At 38.4% G+C, this 26,947-nt stretch overlaps 1 protein-coding gene across 6 annotated transcripts; it reads right to left on the reverse strand.

Annotated features, from left to right (window-relative positions):
- Positions 1-311: 311 nt before the first annotated feature.
- On the reverse strand, positions 312-25,747 carry LOC135200313 (uncharacterized protein C11orf24-like). 6 transcript variants are annotated; one of them, XM_064228864.1, is made up of 4 exons: positions 25,617-25,747; positions 17,098-17,341; positions 16,667-16,820; positions 312-3,369 (listed from the first exon to the last, which is right to left on the reverse strand). In XM_064228864.1, exons 2-4 carry the CDS (start codon positions 17,305-17,307, stop codon positions 2,462-2,464), a joined length of 1,272 nt encoding a protein of 423 aa, XP_064084934.1. In that variant the 5' UTR covers positions 17,308-17,341; positions 25,617-25,747; the 3' UTR covers positions 312-2,461. The 6 variants fall into 6 exon arrangements, with proteins under 6 accessions (XP_064084934.1, XP_064084932.1, XP_064084931.1 ...); XM_064228862.1 differs by lacking the exon at positions 25,617-25,747 and adding an exon at positions 25,291-25,448; XM_064228861.1 differs by lacking the exon at positions 25,617-25,747 and adding an exon at positions 22,833-22,988.
- Positions 25,748-26,947: the final 1,200 nt, after the last annotated feature.

The following is a 26,947-nucleotide window of genomic DNA, read 5'->3' on the forward strand; positions in this document are numbered from 1 at the left end:
CAGAATTTCATCACTTCAATCAAAAGAATCGGCTATGTCCACTGGCCCTTCTTTACTAAACTGTCTTTCCTTCTGTACTAACATACATACAATGAACATGTAGATATAAAAATATATTATTTACATCATGTGTAAATAAGGATGTTACCACAAACTAAATAGGACCATTAAAAATAGGCTAAATGTTGTCCTCATTAATAGTTACATCTAGAAGGCATTAAACTGATCAATCAGTTTGTTCTATTCTTAAAAATACTAAAATATTCTTCTTCACATTTAAATTTTGATACAGTAAAGCCTATCTTTAAAAAAAAAAAAAAAAGGCAGACTGGTCCTGCGCACTGAAATCTACGATGGCTGAAATAACTGGTTAACCCTTAAAATGGAATGAGAAAGTCGACGTAAAATGTAATACACAGCACAAATAACAAAAAGTAGCAATCATCGACTTGGAAAAATTGTAACTTAAAATTTTTGAGATATCAAGCGTACAGTATTTAAACGATCTAAATTACTTTTTTTCAACCAATACAAAAGTTAGTAACTTGTCTTCAACAGTCTCCAACCCATATAAAAGTTGAGTAACTTGTCTTCAACAGTCTCCTCTGTACCCTAACATCTAATACTACACACAAATAAAAAGATTATATAAATAACAGTGTCAGATTCAGATTATTTGTGAAATAAAGTAATAATATAGTTCACAATCATTTATCACTGGTAACAAAAAGTACTTATTGAGTTATTCCATTACCACTTTTGTACTCCAAAAGACTTCAGCCTGAAACAATGAAGGAACTGGTAGTAAAGGAATGTAACAGATGTTAATCCAATCGTATCCTTCTGCTAAAACTGATTTTTAAAAGATTTTTTTACAATAACCATTAATTTTTATACCACTTAATAAACCATACCTGACAAAAATCTCTCAAAAATAAAAGCCAAATGCATCACCAGAAAAAATTAAATCTCTGGCAAACAGTATTGAAATCACTAGGGAATGTACTAATATAAATTACAAAAATTTGTGGAAATTACTATCATATTTTTTTGCCGCTTTTTGACACAACAATTTATTCTGTTCAATTGCTATTTCTAACAATATATTTTACAATTCATTACTTAAATATAACTATGTATATAAAACTACTAGTTGACTGATAAGGGACAACCACTCTTGAGATTTGTCTAACTAATAGGTCTTCAACATGAAGAGCACATATTCAACACAACAAACAGTTTCTCAAAAGGAAGATGTTAGTCTCCAAAGGTAAACTCCACTGATCACATGCAATGCTTTGTTTATAAAGTAACTGATATGTCATTAATATACTACAGTACACTTGCCAACTAATAAAATTTCAGTACTAGGACAAGTTCATTAACACCTGCAGGTTGCTGCCTAACAATAGTATAAACTGTTCTTTACAAATAGGGCACTAGTGCACTTGCCTCTATATATATACTATAGTATATTCAATTCTTTTGTTCCAAATTGTGATAATGGTAAAATTAATAAAAAAAATATTCTTCTACAGTATTTCAATATTTGAGGCAATATACATGTCTCAACTAGTTTTAAAAATGTTTTATTTTTTCTTATGTTTTCAAATTCATCATATGCCACAGATAAAGGTAAATACGTATTGCACCAATATTACCGCAAGAATTTTTCAGATGACTAGACAACCTTCATCTCCTAAATTTTCATTACCATTACAAACTGTTATAACAATATTATTAAAAAAACAAGAGAAAAGATAACGAAACAATAATGGTAAGAAACTTACAACTGGAAGACACAATGACTAAGTTGCATTTCTATCTGCATAACTTATATGCAAATGTACAGAGTTGAATCAACTAACAAAATTAAACGCAAAATTTTCAGTAATCATTGACAAAATTTCAGTATTCATCTATAACAGTAATACTACTACAGTGGGAAAATCATGAAGCAGTATCACCACCTTCATAAAACACGAACATCGACAACATTAGGTTTCAGGATTACTTCACCATCAGTACAACTTACAGATCTGACAAAAAGGTTTTGGATCATCATCAAATTAACTGCTCAAGTAAGCTAGCCAGAAAGCACACATTTTCTTTTTTCTATTCTCAAGCAGCATATTTAGTACTATAAGCAATATAGAAATTAAGAGGAACTAAAGCCTACTATTAATAAAAAAAAAAAAAAAAAAAAAAAAAAAAAAAAAGGCATTTCTTATGGTATTTCAACTAAAAGCATTTTGCTGATAGCTAAAAATTCTCGTACAGTGCACTTAGACAGGCTAGCAGTAACTAATGTACACTTTAATTTAAAATAATCATAAACTTCAAATGTGAATTATGACAATAAAAAAATAAAAATCAATAACAATACTTAAGAAAACAATATAAATTTTTTGTGTAATTTCTTTTCAACACCTTCATCAAAACTGTGAGCTTCTAGTTTCACTTAAACATCATACATACCATCAATTAGAAAATCCATGCGTGCATAGTGTCTTCGCATCCAAACATCTTGAAGCCTTCGGTATCCAACTACAATAACAGTTACAAAAATGACAACAAGCAAAACTACACCTACTACTGCTGGAGTGTAAGAGATGTTTTCCTCATCCTCGGAGCCTCCCTTACCTTTTGTGTCTGTAGCAGCAGTTGGCTTAAAATTTGTGGTAGAATACCCTTCTGTGGTAGTGGTATCGTCAGTTGGAGGTTCCAATTCTTCGGATTTGACTGAAGACGTGTCACTCCCAAAAGAGGTTGCATTAGTGGGCATTGTTACAAAGGGTTTTGTAGAAGACTCTCCAAAATCCATGGAAGCTTCATTTACTGAAGGCGTAAATTTTTTCTTTGTACTTGGGGTAGGCATATTAGGACCTGTCCTGTTTTTGTTAAAAGTTTCTCCCGTTTTGCCAGGGGAAACCGATTTGGGAACATCAGCCCCTAAGTAACCCACAGTACTGCTGGATTCACTCAAGACAGAAGGATCAGCACCTTTTCTTGGTACTGATTTTCTTTCATCTTCTGGGTCAACTCCCTTCTTTGGGACAGTTGATGTCACATGAACATCTCCATTTCTCATCACACCTTTTCCTAGTAGTGACTCCACATTATCTTTAGGATCTACCTCCTTCTTAGGAACACTTGGTTTTTCATCTTTGGGATCAGCTCCTTTCTTAGGAACACTTTGTTTTTCATCTTTGGGATCTGCTCCCTTTTTAGGAACACTTTGTTTTTCATCTTTGGGATCAGCTCCCTTCTTTGGGACACTCAATTTTTCATCCTTGGGGTCTGCCCCCTTCTTTGGGACACTTGGTTTTGAGTCAAATACTCCACTTTCCAAAGTCTCTGTAACACCAACTGTTGAAAATAAAAAGGAATATCTCTTATTATATTTGTTCTTGTCCTGCATTACAGTGAAATTTAATATGCTGTTTCTTTATATTCCTATTGTATGCAACTAATTACTATAAGTATTTAATATACATTATTTTTCCATTGAACCTTGAAGTGTGTACTATACAGTTCAGATCAAGGGTTAAAAGGAAAACAACAGAGTGAGACAAGACTATTTGTTTTAGCGCATCTCCTATGCATTCAGCTTGTAGATTAATTTTTCTATTCATCAATTGCTATTCTTTTTCATTTGTTCAGTGCAGACTACCCTAATGTTTATACAAAGAAGTATACCTGTAATCTAGTGTGCCTATAAATGTTACTCACTGTTAACCAACAATTACAGCACAGTAAGAGAACTTGTTCCTTTCACATACCTTGGGAAATAACCCTACATAAGGTCCATAAATAATCTAAGTTAATCCTTGTGGATAAACTCGCAATACTCCAATTAAAAATTCACTCACATGAAAGAAAATGTATGTATGAGGTTAATTCACATGAACAGCTGAGGCTAGTGTCTTGCATTGAGAAACTGCAGCCAAAATTGTAGATGGTTTATTATGCTATAAAATACAGTGGTACCTCAGGATACGAACTTAATCCCTTCCGAGTTGGCATTTGTAACCTGAGCTTTTCATATCTTGAACCACATTTTACATGTAAATTGCCTAATTCATTCCAGCCCGTACAAAACCACCCCAGTAAATTTTACAATAAAGCTAAATTGACCAATAAACAATGAAATACAACAATTTGGACCATTCAATACCTAACTTATTACGTACTACATAGTACCTGTAAATAAAGTGTATTAGTGTACTGTCGGCCAAAAAACTCGTGGCAGAGTTTCATAATTTTTCGTTCACCTGCCTGACGCACGATTCATGCCTTATTTATCTATTTTTCTTTTCAAAGATGGAAGAAATCATGTGTAATGACGTTAAAAACAGTCACTGATATCTTTAGAACATTATGTTATGTTATTGTGTAAAACTATTTTCCATATAGCAAAATTGACGTGAACGAAACGAAGTGATAAAAAACGTCATATCACAACCATAGATATACATTACCAAATAGATAGGAGACACCTATCACTAGTAGTATCACATAAACATAGTCCTTAAATTATCATTTCGATATTAAGTTGAAGGTAGTTGAACTATTTCATTTGTTAAATTTTACAGAAAACATTGGAATCTCATAAAACGCTATCAAATTTAAAAACAAAAAGAAAAAAAACGATATCGTAACATTGTGAACCAGGCGACCTCACTCTATTGCTTTTGATTTCATGTGCACGGGAATCTAATGTCAATGTGTCGTTTATCGGTCTAAGAAACATCCCTCGATGAGCGAGAGAATCATTGCACTGCATTCGGTGCAAGTTCCTGTTGGAGAGATATCAAGAAAGCTTAATAAACCGGAGAGAATCATACATAGATGAATAAAATTATTTAAAGAACGGCAAAATTTAGATTATGGGCTTAGAGGTGGAACACCTCGGAGCACCACAAGAGAGCAAGACAACATTCACTTGTGAACTTTGAATTCTAATGCCTCGTCACGACATTGCTGAACCAGGAATCATAACTAGCTCTACGCTTATGACTGGTGTCTGATGAATACTTTAGATGGAGAGGAAGAGATTTTTAAATCTACACTCGAAATCTTTGATAGTTGTCTAATAAATAAGTCTAATGAATAAGCAAACTTATCTTTGATGGATGAGAGATTCAGTTAGGCTTACTCTTTTTGTTTTGTTTTTATCGGTGGCCAGTGAATACCACGGATAGGGAGGGAAACAGTTTCAACGATGCATGCATTTTTTTCTTCAAAACCTGAAGAATACATTTTATTGGGAGATACTTTATTAACATCGGCCTAATCCTTCCATCACTCCTATACTCCACCTCCGTTCTCTTCTACATCTCAGGCGACTTGATCCGACTTCTCGCTACGAACTCCATCGTGCGAAAGCATCACAAATGATAACGGTAATTTAAAAATTCTCCGTGCCGACAATTAATTTCTATTTAGAAGAAATGAATAGCTACAGATAGATCAACCTTAGAAATGTTTAGTGAAAGTAAGCGCTCGTCAGTTTTGACTCCACAGCTTTCCAACGTGTCCAAATGAAACAGGATGATATGCAAGGAATTCGATAAAAAATAAGACGGAATTATATACGTTTGATTTTTTTATGATTGCTTTTTGACTTTGAATAGCTAGGTCTGAGTTAATTATGTTAAGCAATTATGAAAAGGATAAGAAGAAAAACGGGAATAATCAAATAAAGCAGAATTAATATATAAATATATATATATATATATATATATATATATATATATAGATATAAATATATATATATATATATATATATATAGTCGATTTAAATATTCATTAATATTACGTATCCGAGAGAGTATAATGCTGAAAATAAGACCTAGGCTAATCTTGTGGGAAAATCAGAAGTCCAATTAAGGCCCACTAAATGTGTCATGCAAATTATTTTATTGATCAAAGGACAAAAAATTAGTTAATTAAACATCGTTTTCAAAGAATGTTAACGCCTTGATGTATTATTTATCGGCTGTAGGAGACGAAATGACAACACCCCAGTGCAGTACGATACGTTGAGTCAAGACTCGAGCGGCAGCAAAGCCAACTTCAAAATCTTTGGTATACTGTCACGAAGCTAGAGTTGAGAATAAAATTAGAAATCGTGGACCCATCGGTATATATTTTCCTCACTTTGCAAAATGATTATCTTTAATACGTGAATAAGTCTACTCAATTCTAATGTAATTTATTTCAAGTATAGCACCTTTGAAAGGATATTTTATTTATTGTTAAGTAAATAATCTGGCACCTGCATATGGCAATATTTCCATAACGAACAATGAATTAAGAAACTACGCCAATTCTTCGTTGGCCGTCTGTACATGGTATGCAAAAAATACTGTACGTACATATGTACGTATGTAGTAAAATGTGGAACCTTACCTTTCGAGTGAGGCTATCTCCGAAAGTGGCGACAGAGGAGGACAAACGGCAGAAAACTTGTACGTACGTACACTTAACTTTACGAAACACATTAAAAAATGTCAGGAAACAGACTAAACTTTACGAAACGCATTAACAAATGGCACAAAACCGTAACACTTAACTTTACTAAAAACTTAAAATTAATTATTTTTTTTTTTACATTTTTTTTACTTTTTTATACTTTTTTTTTTTTAATATAAAATTTCAATTTCCTCACCGCTTTCAACTTTCTGTTTTTTCGTAGTATCACTTGGGTCTTCCTGTTTGCTTACTCCTACTAAAAGCCTCTTTAAAAAATAATTATCCAAGGGTCGTTGTCATAGGGTCGTCGTCCTCCTCCTCGCCGCTGCTAGAGAACTCTTCTTGAGCGACGTTATGTTGCATGGCCTCCAACTCCTTCAGGTCATCCGTCGTAAGCTCTCTTGGTGCTCCTCGAGAAGGTCATTGATGTCGTCCTCGTCGACGACCAGCCCCATGGACTTGCCGAGTGCAACGATCTCGTCAAGATCTGGTTGCGAAACAGTTTCAGGATCATCAACTGTTTCTGAATCTGCACCAGCTTCACCCATGTCGAATCCCTCGAAGTCTCGGCAGATACGGGATCAGGCCAGAGTTTCCTGCATGAAGAATTCAAGGTTTGCCTCGAAACCTCCTGCCAAGCTTGATGGATGAGTCGGATGCATATCACGATATCGGAATGGTCCTTCCAAAATTCATGCAAGGTGAGGTTTGTGGTATCGGTGATGTCGAAACATCTCTTGAAAAGATGTTTTGTATACAGCTTCTTGAAGTTCGATATCACTTGCTGGTCCATGGGCTGGAGGAGAGGGGTGGTGTTAGGCGGAAGATAAAGAACCTTGATGAAAGAATATTCTGCTAGGATATCTTCCTCGAGGCCAGGAGGGTGAGCAGGGGCATTGTCCAACAACAGCACACATTTCAGAGAGAGGCGCTTCTCTTCCAAGAATTTCTTCACTGTCGGGCCAAAACAGAGATTTACCCACTCGGTGAACAAAGTCTCGTTACCCAGGCTTTCGCATTAGCCCTCCACATCACTGGAAGCTTCTCCTTTAGCACTTTGTGGGGCTTGAAGGCTCAAGGAGTCTCTGAGTGATACACAAGTAGGGACTTCACCTTGCAATCCCCACTGGCATTCGAACAAAGTGCGTACATCCTCCGTGATGTACGTCCAACAAGGCATTTTTTTCCGAAAAAGGCCAGTCTCATCACAGTTGAAGACTTGCTGAGAACTGTAGCCTTCATTGATCGTCATCTCGTCGAATGTCTTAATAAAGGCTTCGGCCGCTTTCGTGTCCGAGCTGGCCGCCTCCCCATGCCACACCACCGAATGGATGCCAGTCCGTTTCCGGAATTTTTCAAACCAGCCATGAGAAGTCTTGAAGTCTGGGGTTGGCGTCGATGTCCCTTCACCTCTGTCGTCTTCGGCCTGGGCAATCCAATCGCCGAAAATAGCGCTGGCCTTGTGGGAGATTGCCGTCTCGGTTATCGTATCGCCAGCGATTTCTTTGTCTTTTATCCAGACAAGAAGCAGCCTCTCCATCTCGTCATGCACCTGGCTCCTCTTGTTAGACAAAATAGTCATGCCCTTGGAAGGTTTTAGCTGCTTTGATGGCTTCCTTCTGCTTAAGGATGGTGCCTATCGTCGACAGATTTCAGCCGTATTCCTTGGCAATCACACTCAACCGCATGCCAGCTTCATATTTTTTAATGATCTCCATCTTCGTCTCCATAGAAAGCATCCTCTTCTTTCTGTGAACTTCAGCAACTTTCTTGGGACCCATGACTACATATATACTGTACGTAATTAAGTTATGTAGTATATGTACTAAAGTTCTCACACAACACGATAAAGTAGTACAACGAAATCACTAACGAATTTACGTTAACAAACGAAATCGTATAGAACAGACGAATTCTGCGTGCGTACGATAACGCTGGTGCGAAGCAATGGCTGAAGAAGAACGCCTTTACGTATATGCATGATGGGAGAGATGCTGACCAATAGGAGAGCAGGATCTTATGGCGGTGACTAGCATCAGGAACCAATGGGAGAGCGGGAGGGTGGTGGCGAGTCTACTCAGTTGGCGGCGCGCAAGTTTTAAAATTGTTATCGGTAGTCCAGGCGAATCTCGGGACTTTACAGCAACAACCTTTCGTAACCTGAACTATTTTCGTATGTAGAGCCAAAAAAATCTTCGTATTTGCTTTCGTAACTTCAATTTTTCGTAAACTGGGACTTTCATATGTCGAGGTACCACTGTATATGAAACAAAATGGTAACTATAACTGCTATATCTTCACAATTACAGTTTAATATACAAAACAATATGGTATCTACAACTGCTATATCTTTACAATTTTAGTTTATTCTCATTATATATAGTATATGTCTGCAACAAATGAATGCAGTCCCAGTTTCCCATACAATACTGTAAATCCAATTTCACTTTAAATACCATGTCTTTAAAGTCACTCCTGAATTCAAATTACCTCTTTAATGATATGGTTGCAGATGAAGCTGCTCTACTGGAGAAGATTGTTTATCTTACCCTATGGTAATCAACATAATTTGCTTCTACATATCAAATAATGTTTCATTAGTGAAGAATGAAATGAAACATTGCAAAAGAAGGATTTGTATACACAAGAATTACATCTGACATGTCTAAGCAAAGTATAGACTACTGATCTACATGTAATTAGTAAGTTTTTAAATATTACATGTAATTAGTAAGTATTTAAATAAATTACTACAGGCTGCCAAATAATTGTATTTATGTGTCTCCTATGGGCCAAGTCAGGAAAAGTTCAGCTTGATCCTACACTCAATCCTTCATGAGAACTACTGCATGAGGAGGGAGCTCTTAGTAACTTGAAGACTAATGAGGAGGAAATCCTTGATAATTTGAAGACCAAATAAAAAGAGAATATGCAACTGAGGCTGAAGGATCAGTAAGTGAAGACCTGCTACAAAACCAAGCTGAAACCATAGAGGCCATTGCTTGCAACCAGAGGAAAATGGCATCCTGGTAAATTAAAATAAAAGCATTTATACAAATCTACCATAATATGTCATTGAGAAGATAATGTTGGGCCCTGCAGTTATAATTTGCACTAAAAGCATTCAGTAAACCCCAAAGCAAAAGACAAATCCATAAACATCAAACTAAGAATGATTTAAAATGATATTGTTAGAATACAATAAAGTTTTGTACATACTTACCCGGCAGATATATACTTAGCTTATGTCTCTGACGTCCGACAGAAATTCGAATTTCGCGGCACACGCTGCAGGTAGGTCAGGTGATCTACCCCCCTGCCGCTGGGTGGCAGGAATAGGAACCGTTCCCGTTCTAGAACCAGATTTTCTCTTCCACCTGTCTCCTGAGGGGAGGCGGGTGGGCCATTTCATCATATATATCTGCCGCGGGTAAGTATGTACAAAACTTTATTGTATTCTAACAATATCATTTTTGTACATGCAACTTCCCCGGCAGATATATACTTAGCTGATTGACACCCTTGGTGGTGGGTAAGAGACAACTATTTACTGAATAGACAGGTAAACAACATACGTTGTAGGTAATAAATAAATAAAACCTTGGTTCCTACTTGTTCAGGCGGAAGATTCCATGGCTAATGCCTAGGAATCTGCTTCGCCTCAAGAGCCTCAGCGAGGATGTGACCTATGGCTAAGAGTTCTTGTGGGTCTGTCGATGGGGTCTTATCCATTTACTCGACAGAGCCTCTTACATGACAATATGCCTATGCCTAGTGGCATAATTAAGGAGCACAACACCGATCCCGATCACCTGATCCTAACACGAGGGTTAGTGCTTAAGTTGAAAAGAGTTATCCCCAAACTCCTTTCAAACAACCCAAAGAAAAAACACGATGTTAACTAAAATTTAACTCACTAGTTAAGGAAGACAGTAACTCGGCTCCCTATCCCAGCAATGTATCCGCAGACACGTATCAACCAAGAGAGAAGGATCTCTCGTAGGTTATCTTGACATCCTTCGGATATGGGAAGTCAACACAGAGTGCATCTCCCGTTATGTGACAGCTAATATGTCCTTATGACATATTGTTAAGGAAAGAACAAGAATACAGAAAAGCTCGCACTTCATGCGCTTTTAATTCTCAGCTGTTTGAAGGAATCATCAATGCACTTGTCAAGTGCTTAGATCACATTGTCTCAAAGAAGGCCAGGGCATTCTTTGATATAGATCTCTTCTGGGTGAAGCCTGGAGCCTGGCTAGCGCCTCGCGCCTGGCTGGAGCCTTGCGCCTGAATGGCGCCTAGAGCCTGGCTGGAGCCTTGCGCCTGGCTGGCGCCTGATTGGCTCCTCCCTCCTGGCTAGCGCCTCGCGCCTGGCTGGAGCCTTGCGTCTGGCTGGCGCCTTGCGCCTGGAGCTTGGCAGAAGACTTCATGATTACTGTCTATGAGTCTGCATGCCTCAAGAGTTTCAGCGAGGTAGGGACCTATGACTGACAAACCCTTCTGGATCATGTCAATGGGGGCTAGCCCGCTTACACGACAGAGCCTTCTCGGATCGTGCCAATGGGGGCTGACCCACTTACATGGCAGAGCCTTACCTGTATCATATCAATGGGGACTAGCCCTCTTACATGACAGAGCTTTAGGTTTCTCTTTACTGGAAGGAGCCTTGCGCCTGGATGGATCCTCAATCCTGACTGGAGCCTAGCCTTGAAGGAGCCTGGCACCTGGATGGCGCCTGGCTGGCTCCTAGAGCCTGGCTGGCTCCTAGAGCCTGGCTGGCTCCTAGAGCTGGCTGGCGTCTTGCGCCTGGCTTGGCTCCTCCACACTTGCTGGAGCTTCGAGCTTGGAAGAGTCTCTAGGCTGTCTGGCGATGTCCACATCGGACACTCTTATATCTGTCCGATTTGTTCGCCTCTGGCGCATTTGCGCCAGGTTGGAGGCCCGCTCCTTCTCAGTATCCGGCCATGACAGAGTTCCTTGGAACTGTCCGCCTCTGGCGTTTTTTCGCCTGTATTGGCATTTGGCGCTTGGCTGGCGCTACATTGTCCGAGAGTCCTGAACAACCACATAGTTTATCAGGAGACTGGAGAAGGGTGGAAGAAATTCTTCCCCTTTGAGCTTTTGGCCCCTGGCAAGGGGAGGTGATTTTAGTCAGCTACACCCAGTAGACGACAGGATATCTAACAATACGAGAGAGAAGAGTCTTCCTCCGAGGAGGATCCTTCGTGAACACTTCTTTTGCTAACGAGATCTCTTCTTACATGTTGATGAGGTTCCTCGTTGCAGAATCTTCCCTATCCTTGCCCGAAGGAAGGGAAGGAGTCTGGAAGTCAAAGGAGAGACTGAGCTGAAATTGGGCGGAACCCTGATTTCTAGCTCTTATTGTATTCTTCTGAATACCTTCTGGGAAGCATTTTGAGCCCTCATCGCACCCCGAAGACTCTGTAGGCAAACTTTTAAACCATCTCTTCTTCTGTAGATGAAAATGTAAGTACCCTGCCTGGGCAGGAATAGAGGGATTTAGTTCTTTTGCCAGACATACTATGCTGGCAGAACCCATTGCCGAGTCTCCATTGAATCTGATGCGAGATTCCAATGCACAAAAAATTCACTTGTCTTCTTGGTCGTTTAGGGCTAAGAGAAACAAAAAATTCCTTCATAAACTTCCTCAAAGAAGTTTGATGAGGAGCAGTTCCATTTTGTCGGAACACGGAATCTGTGGCCACAAAAAAAAATTCCATTCGAAGTACATGATATCCTACTCTTGTCGTATTGCGGTATCGTATAGATCCCGAAGATCTTAATCCTCTGTTATCTCTAATTCCCCTTGTAGAGACAGAGTATAGCCTTTTACTGCGTTCTTTGATAGCAGATATATACATAGGTGATTCTTCCCTCTGAAAGTGAAGAAAAAACCTCGCTATGTGGTTCACAGAGGTATCGGAAGAGGACAGTTTCCTCATTCCATCTAGCACGATCTGCAGCAATTCTATGTCTTAGCCATGACTATTGTCATTTACCTTGAAAATCCTCTCATTCATGTCCACTTCTGGTCAGTCTGCACGTGGAAAGACTCAGAGTGGAGAGGTTTTTCAGGTCTATTTATATAGATTCTGATAGAATATCCAGATACTCTTGGAAAAGCCTTACGAAACATGCTGTGAGAAGAACGTGACTTCTGTGAATCCAACCTCCCTAAGGCCAAAATGAGGCATTCATCCTCTCTTCCTTTGACGCCCATTTATCTTAATATCTGTTAAGAATTTATAACTAGGGGAAAAAGACTAAAGTTTATTCCCCTTCTTTAAATTAAAGATGTCGTATATTGCTACCTCTCTTGGTTCGAGGAAAGGAAGCAGTCTATAGGAAGCCTGTTCGTCTTCTACCTTGCGAAGAGATCTATGAAGACTTTCCGCAGGTTCTCAAAACTCTTTTCAATAAATGTTAGACATACGTTAACAGTTATTATCTTCGATCGAGAAGGTTCTCACGGACATGCAAAATCTTGCATCGAAACTTTAAGGATCGTTAAGTTCCGTGTCTGTTCCCAAATAGGTTCTCTTTTGTTAACGCGAACAGGGGCGAAAAAAGAGATTCTCGATGCTCTTTGCGATATGAGAGAGTCGTGGAATTGGCCCAAGTGATAAAAAAAAATCATTCCATCATTCCTTGTAAGCGACCCCTTCCGATTAAATGGGTAACGAAATCAGGAACGAATCTTGCCGTTACCGAGCCTCCGAGAGGCTACTGGTTTGTTTGTTTGTATGGTGTTTTTACGTGACTTCCGAACCACGTCGAGAGTGAACTTCTATCACCAGAAATCCACATCTCTCCACTCCTCAATGGAATGGCCGAGAATCGAACCCGCGACCACCGAGGTGAGAAGCAAACACCAAACCAACCACTACTGGACTCTTAGGTTAACAACTCGCTAAAACGAGAAAATATCTTGGATGGTACTTCTGGCGCATTGCGCCAGGCTGGCGCTTCTGGCGCAATTTGCGCCAGGCTGGCGCTTCCTTCTAGTTCTTTTAAGGTTATGTGCCAGAACATCTGTGCCCTTATGGTACCCGACATCCTTCACGTGTTAATTCCGTTCTTAGTAGGAAAAAACTTTTATATACGTAGTATAGTCCATTCAGGGAAACACTTCTGCCACTAAGAGAATGTTTCCCATCCGACTCACCCATCTTCTCTTGAGCAATATCCGATTCTAAAAAGGTTGTGTGCGTTTCTCGAAAGGATGAGAGAATTATATTATTTCGTGCTCTGCCGTATTAGACTCCTTTATAATACTGTCACATTGTGGTAAACAGCATTAATCTAGGAAACCTTTGTAAGGATACTAGGAATTCTGTAGTTAACCTCGGTATGCGCATAAGACTTGACCATACCGTAGTCTTAAAGTGAATTCTCTTCTACTACATTCATCTTCTCACTAAGCATGTACTCTAATAAGCCATGCTTTCGTAAGAATCCTTTAATAATGTTACCTACGGTAAACAGCATTGAAAGGTTGTAATATCTTTCTTATTGAAAGCTTCTTAGCAAAGGCAGACAATATTTTATTTATGTTTGCTTAACTATCCCCTCAATCCGAGGCTAAAACCGCGATTGTAGGGGAGAGACACGGTTAGGTTATTCCATCCCGCAGGAGAGAGACAATTGTAACCAACCACTCATGACCGACACCTACATGTTACATGCGTTGGTCTCTAAGGCGCGATAGCAGTCTCCGTTAGCCGTCTGGCCTTACTCTTCCAGAGTGCCAGCTACTCCATTAAATAAAGGAATCTTATAAAATTATCGAACTTCAGGAAGTTCTTATTAATGCATATTTAAGCGAAACAAGACTTCGATAAATCTAGAAGCTAAGTAGGTGTTGTCTTAACAATCCCTTTAAGCGTAGTCCTTCCTAGGAAATTCCTGGAAGGATACTGATAATCGAGTTGCTCTACAAAGAAGTAACTACGGTATGTGTGATTTGCCGTATCGTATTCTCATACAGCAGATACTCAACTACCTTCTTTCCCTGCCGAGGCAGATAAAGGAAAAATTTTTACGGTCTTCGTTCTTTTCGTTAATATATATCTCCTTAAGGAAGGAAGTTAATCCAGGAACTCTTTAAATCTTCGTGATTTCCTCATAAATCGCGGAAGAGACAGAATTCCTGTTCGTCTGTAGGGTTTACGGAAGGAAGTAGATATTTCCTATCCGCCATCATACCCAAACGTCGATGAGATTCTTATAAGAAAAACTCCCAAAGCGCTTGCCTCTTCATAACGAGGGAAGAGCATGAATGAAGGAGTGTGTCCGCATTACTCAAAGAGGAGCCTCGCGACTGACCTCTCTCTCTTAAGAAGATTTGGAATATTCTGGCGCCTGGCTCCTTGCGCCTAGCGCCTGGATAGTTCCGCGCGCCTGGAATGTTCCGCACGCTAGAAAGGAGACTCGCTCCTGGAACGTTCGCTTGTGTGGAAGGTCCCGTGCGCCCTGATAGTTCCGAGCGCCTACTAGACCCCTTTTAGAAAGAGCCTCTTGACCCGAACGTTCAATGGAAGGATCGTTCTGATTGCCACTGTACTATAATGGCTCCTTGCTCTAGCCGTCTGTTTTTCTGTTGCAATTTGCGCCAGGCTGGCGCTTCGTCTCTTTGAAGGCGCCTTGCGCCAAGAAAAAATTTTCTAGAACGCGGCTCGCGCTCAGTTGCTAGAACGCGGCTCACGTTTGGTTGTAGGAACGCGGCTCGCGCTAGTCTGTTTTCTGGAACGCGGCTCGCTGCTGGCTGTTGGAACGTGGGCTCACGCTAGCTTGCTGGAATGCGGCTTCCTAAGTTCCTGGCTGGCTCTTGCTCAGTGTTCTCTTAGTTTTCAGAGAACGCGCTAGATCATCAAAACATATACATTCTTCGTCTTTTCGGATGTAAGATGAAGAGATGCACTTTTTTAAGGATGCCTTTTCAATGGCTATCCTTGGCAGTCTGGGACGCTCTACAGAACCTGCCGAGGGGACGCCTGACCGGTGGGGATTCTCTGAAACCCCCTTACGGCTTTCGACATTCCTTCTCCCCTGGGCTTGGGAGCTTGAAAGAGGTCTAGGCCTGGGAGCGAGACAGAGCCGATCAGACGCACCCTCCACTGCAATGGGGAACACTAGTAATCACTTCTTACCTTTCAATAGCTCGCATTTTGAGCCACAATCCTTGTCTTCAAATTGCAATTATGAATTTGAAGTTTCTGCGAAGTAAGAAGGTGATGAGGATGCAACACTACTAGTACTGTTAATACTCTAATTGCTCGTCAGTACAAGTTTCTAAAAAACTTTTAAAAGAAACGTATCTAGTTACATGCTTTACTGACTCCCTAAAGTAGGAAGTCAGTATATTTCCTCAATCAATTCTAACACTTATTACACATATTAATGAATAAATATTAATATTTCCTTTTCTTGCAAACTATGTGAGTGTCTACCGAAAATTTCGGTAGTTACACGTCATATATTCTTCGAAATTTTCGAAGCCAAATTCTTATTAAAAAGTTAATAAAAGCGTATGCCGAACCAAAGACCCAGTACTTCCCTGCAAAAGACAGCCCAGAAGATCGATGGCGATGAAAAACGAAAATCAAGTCAGGAGGTAGCAACAACATATGTTGACACTACCGCGACAGAGAAAATCTGGTTCTAGAACGGGAACGGTTCCTATTCCTGCCACCCAGCGGCAGGGGGGTAGATCACCTGACCTACCTGCAGCGTGTGCCGCGAAATTCGAATTTCTGTCGGACGTCAGAGACATAAGCTAAGTATATATCTGCCGGGGAAGTTGCATGTACAAAACTATAGCTTTATAAACTCAGGTGACACACTTCTTCAATTTGCAGCTTCCCTTGGGTTCCTAGTCTTTGGCCTAAATTATATACATTGCGTATTTGGTTCCTGGTTACATTATTTTCTGCCATGTATTTTCCCCTGTTCCCTTCGACTTATTTCCAGTTAACCCTCCCACCCCATTTCAATCTGACACAGAAGAATATATCCTTAAAGAAAGCTCAACTTGAGTCTAGGAATGTAATTTAGTGGTTTCATTAAACTACTTCTATAATACTAACATCAAGGCTTGGAACTTGCATGAATTTATAAACACATCGTCCATCTATTTTCAATACAGATGAACTAGAATGATAGTTACCAGGATCTAGCTGTAAAGGAACTGGTTGTGATGAGGACTCTGGTTGTGTAGTTGTGGTCTGAGCCTGGCCTTCATTCGTTGCAGTGACGTCCTCTGTACTCGCAGGCTTTAGAACAGGAGTGATTAGAGTAGATGACTCTTCTGGTTTTTCAGTCTGCATATACATAGAATTATGAGAATATTTTGGGACAGAACTATAAAAAAAAAAAAAAAAAACACAAGAATAATATATAGCATATTCAAATTATTTCCATTCAAATTATTTCCATTATGTCAAATTAAGAAAAACCAAAATGTAAAGAAAATAGTGTAATTCATGTTAAACATTTTGAAACTTGATTAACAAATAAGTGATTTGCAACAACAGCTGAGAGATGTCAAACTGGTAAGTTTTAAAAAATTATCACATATCTAATAAAGTGCACACTGACCAGTACTTTCAGTTCTGCATGATCTTCAAATTCCTTCAATTTCACCTTAGTTCCGTTTTTCTTATCGCTGTCAGGCACAGTGACAGCTTCAACATTAGCATTTTGGAGATCATGAATTTGCCCAGCTAAGATCAAAGTTTGTTTATCCTCATCAACATGCTGCGTCTGCACCAGCGCAGCTACGAGGAGTGTGATTAAAATGCCTTTCATGATTTATGGCTACTGATCTCTGTAGCCTGCAACACTGCAAAAACAATAAAATGCAACTAAAATATAGACAAAAATATCTAACATCTACCCAATAGAGGATAGAGGACAATAAAATGCTTAACCTTAAACTGCAAAACCACACAGCTATCTTTATTACTAAGATCTACAAAGCAATTATGTGGCTGGGAAGATTGTAGTACACCCTATACAACAAGCTTAAATACTGTGGCAAAATATGGGGAATGAAGACTGTTATCCTCTCCACTGAACATTTATATTACAAAAGACCTACACGATTGGCAAGTACAGCATATGTCAAAACTGGGGTTAAACAAATTCCACAGGAAGCAAAGAATAACCATAGGGCAATGTCCCAATAAAACAGTGTTGTCTTTTACATGTGTGCAAAACATTGGCTGTAAACATGCACATCACACACCTTGCATGACAATACAGTTCTGCAGATGTAGCAAATGTACACAGCCATCTTCCTTACTGGCATCTAACACCTGACAAGTCACCTTTTCCCACACTTTCTCTGTAGAAATCTGTAATCCTCTCAAGATTACACAATTCATTGACTGCTACTATCCTAATATTATCACGTTTGTATGTGCTCTTTCTACTGACACATAACCTTTCTTCCTTTCAATGGCAGGACTATTACTTCTTTAGTGGCTATGCCTCATCCTTTTTTTTTTTATCTCAATTTCTTCAGGTCTTGGCAAGAAAAGGGGATTAAGCTGCCTGTTTTACTGACTTTTGCTCTAAGCAGAGCTTATAATCAAGACACTGGAGTTAATAAGGCATTGACAAAATGGTAACAGGAATTGGAGAGGTTATAATAATAATATAAATGAGCAACATAAAGCTTTGATGTGAAAAACACATGAGAGACTTGAAAAGTTAACCACAACAGCTTTCATCCCCATCTATTCTTGTTAATATCGGAAACCAACATCATCTTCACCCTTGTGGGTTAATAAGACCCAGTTTAGGATCCCAGAACTATATGCATGAAAAGGATTGTTGAGTGTGGGCTGACTAACCAAACAGAAAGCCCCGACCTTTTTATTTAATGGCGCTTCTATAATATGACAAATTTTATAAGACAATTTATATTTTTCATAGCTACAAACCTTCGGTCTTAACAATAGGATAATTTCTAGCACCTAGCTGGATCCGGTTAAAATGCAGATGAAAACAAGGACCAAGATGGCATCATACTTCTTGAAATTACACATCTGGCTTTAAAGGTGGTTTCAGTTTCTCCTACAGTCCAACTTAAATCTTAGGAAAATAATCTAGTCTACACAGCCACATTTAACACTGGTGAGGAGTTAATAGCAATGCTGCTGCATTATGTTCTGGAATGAAGTCCAGACCAGAAATATATAAACTGAGAGTATGAATTATTTTCACCATGGCTCAATCCTTCATTCTTGATTTTCCAACAATTCTTGTGGTTCAGCTTCACTGTCTCACCATGAACACTTTCCACATCTGCATGATTTATGAACAATCCACAGTATGGACTGAAAATATAATACAAACTAGAGGAGAAAAGGGGACTATCACCAACAAATTGTATCAAAAGCAAGTGAACAAATCATCAACACAACACTATTATTGCATCAGCCGTTAGATTACTTACTTACACTCTTTCTTTCAAAATAAAATTAAAAACTTTCAGTGAATACCATCACCATCATAAATGCCTTACATAAGCTTTTCCAAACAATTGGTTAAACATTCTCCGGAAAAGCTTACGTATGGCATATATGGTAGTGATGGTATGCACTGAAAGTTTTCAATTCTAATTGAAAAAAAGAATGTAAATAGGTAATTTAATGGATGGTTAGTAATGTTGTGCTAATTATTTATACTTAATGATAAATAAACTTTAGTTAACTTGCTTTTGATGCATTTAACCGATGATATAGTAGGTGTTTTCCACTTTCTTCTCTTCTACTGTACATGATGAGCACAAGAAATACCTAGTATCTGTTGTACAGTACACATAATGCTATTCTACAAATGCCCATGAACATCTCAAAGAACATTCTTCAGTCTCTAAAATTAAAGCAAGGCTGAAATACACACCAAGGTAGCGGACACCAATGTCTGTAGTTTCAAGGCAAATGCCTAGCTAGTTATGGAAAGTGTTTATGTTGTATTACAAGCTACATAAAGATGAGGAAAAGTTTGGTTGGTATTTAACATGAAATTACCCATAATAACTAATGCCTTTTTCCCCTCACACTAATTGCATAATCTGCACATTCAACTGTTACAAATAAAAGCTAGTTTAAACTTATCTGGAGAAATGGTGAAATCCCAAGAAATGTGGAAACTGCTGACTAAAGATATTTCTGACAATTATACTAAAGCTGTATGATATTTTATCTTAGTGATAAAATAAAGAACGATGGCAAAAATGGGTTAAAGACATTTAAAAGGCTTAGTATTATTCTTTAAATAAGGTGGCCTGTAAGCTGGGCTATTGAGCTAACTAGCTATCAACTTATTCTGGCTACCCCTGGGCATTTTTACTGGTACGCCTGTTAAGCCAGAGTGCTCAAGAATCATCAAAGCTGCACAGGATATGGAGAGAATTGGCTCCAATATCATAACTTCACAAAAGCCCCTATAAACAAAAAGGAAAAAATAAAACCTCGCCTGCGTTTAGTGACACCGTCCGATGTTCGCATCTACAAGAATTTTGCGTACTAAGTTTGTTAGCTGATGCATGATGACTGTAACCTAACAATATCAGCAAGGCAAATATAACTAAAGGAACAAATAAATTATCACTCAATTCAAAAATAAGATCTTCATTATTTACGTTTTTACGCAACACAAAAAGTGGAAAACCCGACGAAAACATAAGCCATAAGGAGAAAGTTCAATAACAACACAAGTGCACAACCCACAACCGATGGTAGTTACTTAACTGACATTGCTCCCCGTCTTCAGTTATCACTTGATATTCAAAAACAACCGTGCATGCTTACAAAATACCTATGACAACGCAGTCCACGGCAGTTAATTCGAGTTATCTGGTGGAAGGATCATCTGTCACAACCGAGAAGGACGTCTTCAACGTCAAACTGTCGAAGGATTTTTGCGGACAAAAAGGAGAGAAAAGTTTGAGCCGTCGCATTGTTTTAGCGAACAAAAGAATGACTAAGGCGTTAAAATTAATACTTTTTTGTAATTTTTCATTATTCAGGATTAAATTGACCCTTTTTCATGTGTTTATTGATGATTCCTATATAATTTCAGACTTTTAGTGGGTGTTAGTATGTGGTTTACCGAATTTCATCCCAAGCAACAGTGGTGCACGGCAAGGTAATGTTTTATATCCCCTTCTTTTTTGCAGTACTTGAGATTTTGCAATGCCGAGGCCAGTTGGAAAGGCGGGGAAGGGGAAATTAAATTTCATCAGATATATGAGTGACAGTCTGTAGAAGACATGCTTGTCGTAACGAAACTATTTCTAGACTTTTTTGGGTCTTTAAAAATTAAGTCTTACTGAGAATTTCAAATGGTAAGCTAATATTTCAAATAAGAAAAGAGGTGAGATCACAAATTCGCCCAGTATAAAGTGAATGAAGACTGACGACTCATTGGTGGCGCTGCTGGCAAGGACATTACAGCCTGCGATGATCTGGAAGTTTGCTACATAGACGCCTCACGCATGAATCAAGTAAAGGAAAACCCATGATCGCAATGGATCAGAACTTCAGAGCTCTGGAGTTTGATATATCGTGAGAGACTTCGGATAGTTCGATCTGTTACCTCTAAATGAAATATTAGAATAGCTTAATGCATATGTAAATCCAATCGCTCAGAATTTATATCCATCTGATAGTGCAAAATGTGTAACTATAGGAACATCCACTTTTCATTAATGCACTTGCAGACGAAACTGCCAAACGTACTCAGTGACTGTATTTAGTCAGAAACAGATGCGGTCTGTCTTAAGTGGAATTCATAGGGCTAACGAGCTTAAAGACACGAGAGCTACAAGCTCTATCGTTGAATCAAGTTCTCTCTCTCTCTCTCTCTCTCTCTCTCTCTCTCTCTCTCTCTCTCTCTCTCTCTCTCTCTCTCTCTCTCTCTCTCTCTCTCTCTCAGAAAGAGGAATTGCAGCTGGTCTTCTGCAGTTTCAGATATATTAAACAATTAAATTAAAAGAAAGTGATTAACTCTGAAGGTTCGCTAGTCATTAATGGAAAATCCAAAATCATCTAATAAGTTTCTACCGGGGAAATCAAGAAGAGATGAGTCTTGAGAACCTTCACTTGGCGTTATCAAGGCGTGAAGGTTATCACAACAATTGCATCAAGCCGATTTACAGTTCGTTAAAGCTGGCCTTCGCCTTTTCATTTTGCCGTATCAGTTTTTTTTTTTTTCACGATGGAATTATTTAAGTTCAAGATGTTCTTTTCACTTATATATTTACATGAGCCCACTAAATAAATGTAAAGGAATAAAAGAAAAGCAATACGTTTTTCCTGATCAGTTACACTGGTGCGCATCATCTGCCTGCCCAATTATGTTTGCTTGTTTGAATGGTGTTTTTACGTTACATGGAACCAGTGGTTATTCAGCAACGGGATTAACGGCTTTACGTGACTTCCGAACCTCGTCGAGAGTGAACTACTATCACCAGAAATACGCATCTCTAACCCCTCAGTGGAATGCCCGAGAATCGAAGTCTCAGCCACCGATGTGGCCATGCCCTATGCGAATCAGTTGTGATTCGAATTACAGAAAGGTTTCAGTCTTCGAGAATTCTGGTATGGTTAGTGACGGATCATGGAAAGAGGAAAATTAGTCATTGCTTTCTCTCTCTCTCTTTGTGTGTGTGTGTGTGTGTGTATATACACACACACACACACATATATATATATATATATATATATATATATATATATATTATATATATATATATGTGTGTGTGTGTGTATATATATATATATATATATATATATATATATATATATATATATATATATATAAGAACAGCTTAATTTATCTATAGTATGGTTTTGCTGTAAACGTATTACTAAACATGCACATTTCAAGATGGTGACTTTGCTGAGTACTACATGTGAAATTCAACAATTTAATACGAGATGAGAATTCCGGTAATTCCTTATATCTTCTTTCTAATGTTCTCTCACGGGACAGAGACCCGGAGTTTAATTGTTACTCATCACGAGACTGTCGGGTGGGTAGGGGGCCCGTGGAAAGGAGAGGAACGGGAGGTTTGAGAATAGAGCCCTAGAGCCTAGACCAATACGCAGTGTTGCGAATTTCCTCCTTGCAGATTTTCGATTGGGTCTGCAGCTTTCGGCCTTAAGAAATATCTGATAACGTAAGGTCTATATATGTGATTTCTTATTTTGCACGACGAAATGTAGCCTATCGGTTTGTTTTAACGTATAAAGAAGATGGAGAGAGAGAGAGAAGGCACATGCCATTACAGAGGGAACTGATAAAAAGGACAAACTTACCAACCAGATTTCGAAAATGTTTCTCTACGTATAGGAAATCATTGCAGCCAAACCAAAATGTAACGGTCTAGATCCAAAACACGTAAAAATGAGAGAGCAATATTACACCACTCATTCTACAAAGTAAAGAACCTAATTACTAAATGGTAAAAGAGCGACTGAAACTGAAAAACAATCATGATTTTCTCTCTTTGTGAAGATAACGACGCCGAACAATAGATAACAATTTTCACAAGTAACAAAGATAACATTGCAGATAACACTTTCCCATATGATGAGGATTACATTTCCTCGTCACATACGCACAAAGGTTTTCTAAAAAACTGTGATAGATATGCAAAACAATTATGATATAAAACGAGGTGTTAACTCGAAACTAACCTAATATTAAAACGGGTTCCATCTGATGAACTGAGATATGGCCTATTAAAAACCACACTGTGATCATGAAATTTTTAAATTGCTAAGACAGCATTTTCTCCAAAGCTTACAGATAGTTAGTTTTCGAAAGCAGATATTTCGTGCGCTAGCGAATGTTGATGGTCACGATCTCTTAAAATGATAACAGATAGCGTAAATAATAATAATAACAAATTCCCTCGATGCTCGATTTTGGGAAACAATTTTTTCTAGAGTTGTTGAAAATGCAATTTCCTTTTATTTCATATAGATAATTATTTAAAGCAGATGAGCAAATTAAGTTCCATTCATTTAATTATCGACATTGCGGCTACTGCGTCCATTCAATTCACCTTACTACACCTATACGTTCTCCTTGGTCCGTCTAAATAGTACTCTCTCAGACACGAATTCTCCAAAACAACCATGTCTTACTATACATTGCAAAAAGTGAAGTGCTTGAAAATTTCCCCTTTGGTATATCTAAAATTCTTTCATTTGTGAATCTCCGTCCACATATCTGCGCTTTCCTTTCCACCAAAGTCTACACCCCTATTTGATGTCCCAAGTCACAAGGCAAATTTCATTTGATCCAAGTAAACTGGTTGGAAAATTGGTCTGCTCGTTTATTTTGCCACCTAAAATTAACCCTTTGTTATTCATTACCATACACTGCAGGCACACTGACACTGAAGACCTCCTTCTTTGCTAATCCCATTCATCTTTTGTAATCTTATTTGAAGCTTCCCAAAGTGTTGTTAGCATAACAACGGTAGCATTTTGGAATAACCGTTATATACAGAGTAGGCTTCTTAAAGTTTTCTTTTCATTCCAAAAATTATCTCAGAAAATAAAGACACCTATCGTAATTACACTAATTTCACAAATTTTGACTCTAGGACGAATCTTGGAGGAAAAATATCCTATTGACATATTCAATTAAGAGCACCCACACAAAAGGGATGCAGGCTTATTTGGACCTTGGCTGATTCAGACCAGATTCGGACCTTAATCTTGGCTGATTCGGACCATTTGCTAGGCTGATTCGGACCCATACTAATAATTTTATATTATAGCAATGGGCATTTCTATATAAGCATTCCGCATCGTTCGTCCCCGCGAATACGAAAGCCACCAGGAATTGGGGCGTCAAATTATTTCGCCGTGTTTAGTACGAGCCCCTGGGGGTTAATTACATTCGTCCGAATAAATATTACTTAAAATTCTTGTTCAGGAGGTAAAACTGCATAAGAAAATCGGCCAATCATATGAAGGTCCGAATAAGCCTGGATAAAGGTCCGAACGAGCCAGCACATGGTCCGAATCAGCCAAGGTCCGAATAAGCCTCCACAAAAGCCGCATCAAACACAACGGACGTCGCATCACGCCTTAGCCTTTAGTCTAATAACATATAATTTTCTGAAAGTGACAATTTTGATGGGAGATATTTCATATAAAATGAACAACAAAATAAATATCTGTTTTCCCTACTGAATGTTACGAAAAGCAAAATAAATCCGATGTTCTAACGGATGTAACCACCAGCTTAAAAACAAATTTACAGGTTCCCATGGGAAATGAATGCGCTCGAACGATATGCATTTCTTTTTAATTCAACATTGACTATCCTGAGAAATGATAATACAATACGATACTCCCACTTTAGACGCGATAAAGCCGGTAAATCTTATCAGTAACATCTGTTTTGCACAAGGGCCTACTGAAGTTTTCCCACCATTTTCACAACACCAAATTTTCGTCTCGTCAATTAACACTATTACAAATGTCAACTTTTTAACCCGAAATAACAGGGTCGAAAATGATAGGACTATTTGTTACATTTAAAACCCATGAAACTTATGGTGGCATGGTTGTATTTAGATGTTCTTGCACTACGGTCGTATGGCTATATAAAGTACATGCGTCTGAAATATAATGCACTCGGAACTGAATTGATTATGGTAGAATGGGAATTTATTTTCAATTTAGCCTTGGCCTAGTACTCTGTAGTAACACTTCTGTTAGCGTTGTAATGCATAAAACATTTTGACACTTTTACCTGTGAAGTAAATGATGAAGTCTGCTGTATCTCGGGCCCAGGATCCAGATAGCACAACAGGCTTGAGTTTCACTTGTATCTTACATCGGTAACGCGAACGTTACAACTGTACCAGCCTTCGACTGAATATAAACAATCCTCGATAGAGTGGTACGTGGTAACAGTCTCCCGGGTCCCCATCAGAGGACGGGAACTGAATAATGTTCTTACTCATCCTTGTTCCACCTAATCAGTGTGGACCAAACAATTGGAAGATTATAAAGTCAATTGTTTCTATAAATGAGCAATAATTTTATATCTAATGATCTAAACGACAAAAGACTTACATTTACTGGTGGGTAAGATGGAGACGACAGTGACGATGTCTGTCGAAATATTAATGGCTGTTTAATATTGCTCAATGGTATGCTTATGCTGCGTCACATCGTTACATTCATGAGAAGAGGGGCTGGGGGAGTGAAGGGGAACAGGGAAGGTTTATTCATATACAGTGATCGAATTCTGAAGCTGTATCCTCTGTTTAAAGTTTGGCGTCAGTAACCCACGTAGTTATTTAGCCAGTTGACGTTTTCAGTGTTTTGTCTGACGACTCCACATGGAAATGCAAATGAGTCTATAAATATTACCCATTAAACAAATCGTATGCGTTGCAGGACCCATGGTGTGTCAAGTCCGTTGCTTTGAGAATAACGAAGAAGAAAATAAGACAATGCTAAAGATTCTACGACTGGTTTCTACTGCATCGACGAAGATTAACTCGAGTGCACTACTCTGAATAATCGTCCATAATTGACGCACTGCTGCTTATTGGGCGAACCCTCACACTTTGACATGTGGCTTTTGCGTCTTTGCACTCGTGATTGTAGAAAAGGCTAAAGAATATATATATATATATATATATATATATATATATATATATATATATATATTATATATATATATTATGTATATATATATATATATATATATATATATATATATATATGTGTGTGTGTGTGTGTGTGTGTGTGTGTGTGTGGTTTTTAAGGAGTAAAAAAAAAAAAAAAACACCTTTTCAAGCTTTACGACACAACTACTTACGCAACACTATCTGAAATTTCAGGCCAGATGGAATACATTTTATCATGTCTTGATCACTGTCGACATTGTTAAACGTCAAGTTCATCTTTCATTGAAATATATTTCCGCAACAAACTTTATATGAAGTCAAAATCTTATACACAGAATATAGAATTTATGCCAAAGGTCAAGCCCTGGGACCTATGAGGTCATTCAGCGCTGAAACTGAAATAAGCAGTACTAAGGCTTGAAAGGTGTAAAGGAAGAAAACCTCACAGTTGCACTTTGAATCAATTGTTAAGAGAGGGTGGAAAGTAAGGTGGAAGAGAATATAAACGGAAGTACATTAAAATGAATGAAAGGTCTTGCAGCTTTTGGCTGAAGGGATACTGCAGAGAACCTTGAGTAATGTCTCCAGTGCACCGCATGAGATGCACTGAAGGCACCACCCCACTATACAGTCAAATGTTATTAAATTTCGAACACAGCGCTAAATGGAAAAAGGAAAATAATTGTAATCATAAAAATACCACTCACCTTATGGGTAATAATATCCGCTTCCTCTTCGGTTTTTCACGCAGTGACTCTGCAATACCAA

The sequence above is a fragment of the Macrobrachium nipponense genome, chromosome 26 (genome assembly GCF_015104395.2).
Source record: "Macrobrachium nipponense isolate FS-2020 chromosome 26, ASM1510439v2, whole genome shotgun sequence".
Taxonomy (NCBI): domain Eukaryota; kingdom Metazoa; phylum Arthropoda; class Malacostraca; order Decapoda; family Palaemonidae; genus Macrobrachium; species Macrobrachium nipponense.